Genomic DNA, 7,581 nt, shown 5'->3' on the forward strand with positions numbered 1-7,581 from the left:
CCCCTTCCCAACATGAAAGAGAACCTGTGAACTTCAGATGTCATAAAAATCAAAATTTGGTCAAGTTTGGACGACAGTAAAAAACATGGTCGCCCCCGTAGAGAGGACCCCCCCCTCCATGTAAATATAAAGTTTTTAGATAGAAAGAGCCCAAAACAACAATTCATACAATTTAGATGAAACATACCAGTGTAAACATCACTAGGATTATTTTATATTAAATTTCTGCCAAAAATCCCTCTCACCTAAATGTTACACACTGCATCTTTAAAGGTACAGCTTGTGATATTTCCTCTTGTAGATGTTGAAATGGTTTTCCATCCTCCTTGCTTTAAAATGGAGTCTTTAGAGTTTTGTGCTGCTCTGCATGTCCTAAAATCAGAAATCAAGTAATTTTGTTAAAATTAATATGATCATATTTTATCAGGTCCTTCAATATGGGCGTATGCGACATTTGCTTTGGAATGGCCAATGCTAATAATCAGCTGCTAACTAACTAATATGTTACAAAGTGTACTAACAGGGAAATATCAACACTAAACTGTCCAAATACAGTGTGACCTGATCGTACTCACCACTGATGGCTCGTGTTTGGGAAAGGATAATGTTCCACGGTGCTCCAGACAGTAGATCACAGCATCATGAACAGAGGCGAAAAGATGTTTCTTTGTTATTGTCTCGGAGAAGAAGTCACCAAGCTCTAACTGCTCCACCACAAAGGCTGAGGAAAAAATGTTTTACACTTAGCGACATTACAGAGGTGATAGATCTTCATAAAGTACAGCCTGAAGTCAGAATGTGTTCAGTTACCTTGACAACCAGCCATGTAGATATCCACATCAATCTCACTGAAGTCGTGGAAAACCTGTTAATATGATATAAAGTGATAATTTCTCCTCATCAAATGTTAGTGGTGAAGTTTTTATCTTCAGTAATTTAATTTATGTCAAGATCTGGTGCCTGAAGGTATTGTCCATCCATCTATCTATCCACCCATTATCTATACCACTTCCACTTATATCCTTTGAGGGTCAATCACAAGGTGGGGACTGCAGCCAATCGAAGCTGACATTAGGCGAGAGGCTGTAAAAACATGGCGGACTCCGTAAAGAGGACCCTCTCCCAATGTAAATATAAAGTATTTAAATATAAAGGGCCCATTCTAGGGTAAAGAAAACCACAATTCATACAATTTAGATAAAACACAGTACTGACATTGTACAATTCCTGAGGCCTCTCCTGTTAAGACTCCTAAGATAATCTGTGTATGTTGTGCACGCATCTCAAATCACACTTACATCATTTATTAATGGGGTTTGACACCTGAATCATCTGAAAGTATGAGGGCTCTCATCTAATATTTCAAAAGGGACATTTTCTTTAAAGGATATTTGTCATTTTCATACTCACATTTGTGATAGCCTTGATAGCCACTGTGTCAATGAAGTTGGCTGTGGAGAGGTCGAGAATGATGGAGTGAATGTCCCAGGTCCAGTCGCCCAGAGAACCGAGAGAGACCCGCTCCAGGTCCCGACTCAGTGTGTCCTCACTGCTGGAGCCCAGTGTGGTGGTGTCGCCGTCTTGCAGCTCGGACATCCACCCTAAACTTGTGCCATCTGGAGCTCCCCCCTTCAGGTACTCCCATCTACTGTGGCTGTCTGGCAATTGGGGAGATGGGACGACAAACACTGTCCCGTTCTCCTTCTTCATCCAGTGATCGTCTTTGTCGCCTGTTTCCAACCATTCAGTTTCCACAGAGAACACCTGTATAGCAGGCATCTGTTTCGCTGCCCTCTGTGCTCGTCTCTGATGAGTAAGAAGCAAAATAAGTGATCTGTGAAGGACTGAAACACTGTAGACATGTTGTGATTTTGGCCATTGATCACCAATATTTTGTAATTTATACCAAGATTTTTGAACTAATTCTCTCATTACATCTGGGTAAAGTGACCCATGGGCCAAAAACAGTTGGTTGTCAGTAATTTAAATAATCCATGTTCCTGTGCTGATGTTATACATTGCCTGTATATTACCTCTTTCTTGGCCTGCCTCTTGGCCCGTCTCTCAGCTCTTCTTTCTCTACGTCTCTGTTGGGCCTCCTTCCTCCTCTTATAGATAATCATCTCACTGATGTCGAGCCCACTCTGAATATATAAAAGAAATACAAGTAAAACATCATCATCATAGAATAAAAAATATAATAACAGAAAAAGAACTAGTGATAGTTGCTTGTATAAAGACGAATTCTAAATAAGAAGAGATTGATTCAATGAATCAATTTTAGCACAAAATAAAAAAAATAAACCAAGGCATTCTTACTGTGGAAAAATTAAAAAGCCATCATTAGTGTGGCAAAAACATGTAAAGATTTTAAAATGCTGCATTGCAGTACAGTAGCCTTCATCAGGGATTAAATAATCAATTTACTTATTTCTAAACCAACACAAAAATTCTGAAACAATTTTAATAATGTATAAATTATTTGAATAATTACTCATTTAAAAACGCAAAACTTTTATTTTGGTTTCAGCCTCTAAAAAGTGACGATTTAAAACTTGACTCTTTGTCACATGATCATTCACTGAATATCTTTGGGGTTTGGAGTGACGGACAGATGAAACAAGAATTTTTACTTATTTTTGATAATTATTAATTTATGTATCAAAAGATAATTCTCAGATTACTCAACAAAAAAAAGAATCACTAGCTGCAGCTCTAGATTAGATAGTATCATTGAGAAAGAGAACAAACCTTTTCTTTCAGAGCCTCGAGGTAGAGCGCAGCATTCGCAAAATATACTGTAGCAGAGGAGCGGAATATAGTAACACCTGGAATCTCTCTCGCCTGTCAAATGGACAAACATCCTTAGCTTTTGTTGCAGTCAGTGTGTAAAAAGTTTCATTTCTGACTTTTCAATCTTTGTGTGTTACCTCTCTGTGCGTCTCTATATCCAAGTACAGTTCTGTGCCCGGAACATTTCCCAGAACAGAGTATGTTGGCCTAAATATTGAATAAAAGAAAAAATTATACATAATCTCTGGATTTTTGTACAGTATCTGGTAATCACAGTATGACCCAGATACTGCAGAGAGATGTATACTGATGAGTCTTACAACTGAGTCCTGAAGATGACAGTCAGTATATTAAAGATGATAGACACTGCCAGACCCACATCCATGTTGAGGAGCAGTGTTGACACCCAGGTGACCAACCACACCATCTGTATGTTTTATTTAGTACAACAATGAAAAGGAGACAAGAGTAATGACACTTCTTCAGTACAACAGCGGAGTCTGTTACAGTTTTTACTTTCATTGGAATTTTTAAACTGCGTAATTTATCCTCTCACCAGATCAATCTTGCTGCGCCTCCACAGTGTGACAATGTCAGAGTGCTGCTTGAACATGCCCTTCAGATTTACAAAGACAATCACGGCGAGGACAGCCTGAAACAAGCACACCCACATTTGAATTATGACTCAAAAGAAAAAAACACAAAGTCTATCAAATATAAGTTCAAAGCCGGTACATCAGTGTACAGTAATGACATGCAGCGCAGCAGCCGAACCTTTGGCAGCTCCTGGAACAGTGATCCAAGTTTCAGTATGGTCACCAACACAATCAGAGAGGAGGCCACTCCAGCCATCTGCAAGAACAACACAGGGTCTTTTGTGATTTTATTTTTTTGTTTTCAACAGGCAGGTTAACATTATTTTATTGTTGAGATGGATTCCACACATCGTTTGGAGACAACTTGACTATATGACACACATTCCAGCATTTTGTGTGGCTGATTGACCTAAAATTGATTTGGTGCATTAAAAATGCTCAAAGAAACTGTAAATAGGTTAAAAATACGAAAAGCAAATAAAAGCAAATTACTAATATTACAAAATCACACATTCAAGACATGCAGTTGAGGCCAGCTTGTTATATTATTTCATACGTAATAATTATATTTTGACACAGCCTCCTTTACTGATGCTCCCTCACCTGTGTTTTTCCTCCCGTGGTCTCTTGGACAAGACTTCGAGACATAGACGCACAGACTGAGTAGCACTGAAAAAAGCCTCCCACTGTGTTACTCAGACCCAGCGCCACCAGCTCCTGAAGCAGAGTGGGGGACACAGTCACAAGAATTAACAGGGAAATACAGAGAGGGAAATACAAAACATTTAAATAATAGCATGTTAATAGTATTAGCACGATTCATGCGATATTAGGGGTGAATTCTGACTCACCTGGTTGCTATCCACCTTGTATCCGTGTTTCAGTGCAAATGTTTTTCCAAGTGAAATAGATATGGCATACCCAACAATGGCCAGCGCTATAGCATCACCCATAACTTCTCTGATAATGTTGAAGTCTGGAACACTGGGGGGACTTAAACTGGCAAACAAGTAGAGGACAAGAAGATCAGATCATATATGAACAATGAACATTATAATAAATATAAATAATGTATAAATATAAAGCTATATAAAGCCACTGTGGTGAACCAGGGAGAGTTGATTGGCACAGTTGAAGTTAGTTGGCTCTCCCTGGATTGAAAAGGCAGCAGAAGAGCTGCCACAAAGAGACGCATGAGGAAGAAGAAACAAGGAGAGACACATGAGGAAGCTGAGCTGTCACGCCAGCAGAAACTGCTAGCCAATTTATATTTAGTTCAATTTATGTTTGCTTATGCGTTAAAGACGAAAAGCATGTGAAAAATTGAGACCCTGGTGGCATCATCCTTTGCCAAACTTACCCACTAGGAATTTCTCCAACAACTGAAACTGTGTAGTTCATGTTCAAGTGGGAATAGTGTGAAATCAGTGTTGCTGCTGCAATCTAAAGCCAACACAGAAAAAACAGTGAGAACACAAACATACATCAAAAGCCATATGTTCAACACATTTCAAACCTTCAATCATTAAAAATCTGGTCAATCATACTCGAGATCTGGACCTAATAATTAGCCACAAGAATCTCCTTTTTGCTGTGAAGTGCACAAATGCAGAGGCCCTGGTGCTGTCGCTGATTCAGCTGCTTTTCAGCACTGCAGCATCAGCACCGGCACAGAGGTGATAACATAAAATGAAGCCAGAGAGTGTCTGCGTGTCAACTGACTGTTATAAGCTCCATTGGGACAGGCACTGGCAGTTTTGGGCCAAGGAAGGAGTTTAGTTCCTTGGCTGCGATTAGAAACACCATGGACACGGCACTGACCACCAGAGTGGGAAGATGAGTCTGCGGCAGCAAAATGCAAACGTCTTTCAGAGTCTGAAAATAAAGAAATATGAAGGAGCGAGTTAAGACTTGCTGCTGCACTCATAACAACACACAGGCTAAGCCACACACAGCTTTGTAATCATTTGTCCTTTTAAGTTATAATTAAGTATAAAATTACATTTTAATCTTGTTAGCTTTTTTCCATATATTATGGAACACTTATCTAACAACAGGAATAACTATGAAATGGCACATGCCCACTGGCTTTAGAATGCGGTATTCCCTAGTTCTAGTTGGCTCCACCTCCAGTTTAGCCAGCTACCAATAATACACATCTGTCCGCATGGCCAAGAGGATAAGAAACCATGTGTAATGTTGTCAGTGGCGGCTGATGTGATCAGTCCACCTTGGGGCCTCTCGTCTTTACATGTTAACTCGTTTGTGTGGTTGTTCAAGGGTTTTGACTTTCTCTTTATGATAATCTGTAAATGTTAACTACAGCGAGGCACTCTGATAAAAGGGTTCTAAAAGGGTGGTGGCCTGAATACATTTTGTTAAATACAGGAAAGTCTAGTTTAGTCAGACAGACAGGTTTTTCTTTTTTTCCTTTGATTGGGATGGTCAGTCAGGGGAGAAGGGACTGGTTATAGGAAGAGGTTTTGCTCATTTCTTATTTTGTGTGGTGTCACCTGCTGCCCCTAACCTATTGTTCCATCCTCACCTTGTTTAATGCTGGTTAGTATTGCATATATGGACCTTATTTTGCACCACTACAATAAAAGGCTACTCTGCCAGATAACATCAGCACTGTGTGTTTGGTTGTTCACAACAGAAAAAGTTCTCCACATGATCCATGATGCATTTTAATCACAATCAGCCAAACTGTTGGACAGTGCAATGGGATAAGTATTGGAAGTATTGGATCAGCAAAAACAGAGAAAAAAGAGCCAAATATTTGACAGCACTCACATACACCAGTGACAGTGGCCCATGAAACCTTGTTGGTGAAACGCCAAAGATGTACTTCAGTTGTGCCACCACGGCATGGCCTGATGCTGCGGTCGTGTACGCTCGCACCAGAGGCTCCGACAAGTATGTTGCCACAAATCCAAACTTTACCAAACCCAGGAACACCTACACAACAGCCATTAATGCACATTTGAGTTTGGATGTACCAACAAAGCAGGACAGTATTACTTCTGTAGGATGCTGTGTTAACACCTGAATCAGTCCTCCCATGATAGTGGTGGCAGCCGCAACTTGCACCCTGTATGAGTCCCGGGCAGCGATGTCCACCTCTGAAGTGACGTTTGTCCCATTCATTATGGGGAAATCCTTATCTGGAGCAAGTCTTTCCGTCACACTACCCACCATGATGCTGATCATGGTGAATGTACCTTAGCACAACAGCAACATACGTTATTACAGATGTTGTAATGGCCATTGTATATTAGTCTCCTTCTCTACTTACCGATGGAGATATGACGTGATGTTCCAAAGAAGAAGTAGATTAATGTTGGATAGAGGGACGAGTAGAGGCCAAATACAGGAGGTAAGGAAGCCAACAATGAATATGCCATACCTGTGGAAAACAAGTCTTTCTCAGTTTGCAAACATTAAGTTATACTAGTTTTACTGGAAAATGAAATACTCTCCAGACAGATGGTGAATATTAAGAAGCAGTTGAATAAAGTCAAAACTACACATTAGGTTTCTGTTACATGTGAGACAGGACTGAGGTTTTTCTGTAATTTTGTTATCTACGTAAACATGATGTCATACCTTGAGGCAAGTGCATTATGCCCACACTGATGCCAGAAATAAGGTCTGGCATGCCATAGTCCAAGACTGAGTATTTGGGCAGCCAGGATAATACAGGGAAGAAGCTCATCACGCTTCTTTTGAGTTTGGGTACTGAACATCTGGAAAGGATTTGAAAACACAGTCTGATTTCAAAGCGTACATTTACTGAAGATTTTGGTCTCTGGTCAAGTAGACAAAGTCATGAAGTTTACTTTACCTTAAGGAGTCTTTAAGTCGTTTGGTCAGAGGAGGGCGCGATTCAGAGAGTTTTTTTCTCTGTGTTATCTCCTCCAGTCTCTGCTCGTCCAACACGTCCCTCTCCACTCTGTATTTCCCATACCTACGTGCAGAATCCATTGAGCTTACTCTGTCAAACTCTGGGCAAAGTTTACTTCAAATGGCTCATCGACCTGTTCACCAAATGCATACGCTCCAGCTCAACTGAGGACCAGCTGCAGCAGAACAATGTCAGCAGTGACTGGACAGGCCTTAAATTCTTCTTTGGCCACAAGACAGCTGACTCTGAGGCTGCAGGGACCAGAGGTGTGCAAAATATTTTAACTGG

At 40.4% G+C, this 7,581-nt stretch overlaps 1 protein-coding gene across 1 annotated transcript; it reads right to left on the reverse strand.

Moving 5' to 3' along the window:
- Positions 1 to 202: 202 nt before the first annotated feature.
- slc26a6l1 (solute carrier family 26 member 6, like 1) lies at positions 203 to 7,581 on the reverse strand. Its single transcript, XM_020101688.2, has 19 exons — positions 7,234 to 7,581; positions 6,996 to 7,135; positions 6,685 to 6,795; positions 6,435 to 6,610; positions 6,183 to 6,347; positions 5,112 to 5,264; positions 4,750 to 4,832; positions 4,241 to 4,388; positions 3,993 to 4,106; positions 3,568 to 3,645; positions 3,350 to 3,445; positions 3,114 to 3,220; positions 2,931 to 3,000; positions 2,752 to 2,844; positions 2,034 to 2,144; positions 1,411 to 1,806; positions 811 to 865; positions 576 to 721; positions 203 to 372 (listed from the first exon to the last, which is right to left on the reverse strand). The coding sequence occupies exons 1-19, from the start codon at positions 7,371 to 7,373 to the stop codon at positions 346 to 348; spliced, it is 2,409 nt and encodes an 802-aa protein (XP_019957247.1). The 5' UTR covers positions 7,374 to 7,581; the 3' UTR covers positions 203 to 345.

This window comes from Paralichthys olivaceus, chromosome 2, assembly GCF_024713975.1.
Source record: "Paralichthys olivaceus isolate ysfri-2021 chromosome 2, ASM2471397v2, whole genome shotgun sequence".
Classification (NCBI taxonomy): domain Eukaryota; kingdom Metazoa; phylum Chordata; class Actinopteri; order Pleuronectiformes; family Paralichthyidae; genus Paralichthys; species Paralichthys olivaceus.

What these genes read in the sequence shown, in the direction of transcription:
- slc26a6l1 (XM_020101688.2), bottom strand. Translation starts at nt 7,373, where the DNA reads ATGGATTCTGCACGTAGGTATGGGAAATACAGAGTGGAGAGGGACGTG. An exon ending in GTCATCTTCAGGACTCAGTT is followed by an intron (nt 3,001 to 3,113) that starts GTAAGACTCATC and finishes TTCAATATTTAG; the next exon opens with GCCAACATACTCTGTTCTGG. An exon ending in CTATCAAGGCTATCACAAAT is followed by an intron (nt 866 to 1,410) that starts GTGAGTATGAAA and finishes TCATATTAACAG; the next exon opens with GTTTTCCACGACTTCAGTGA.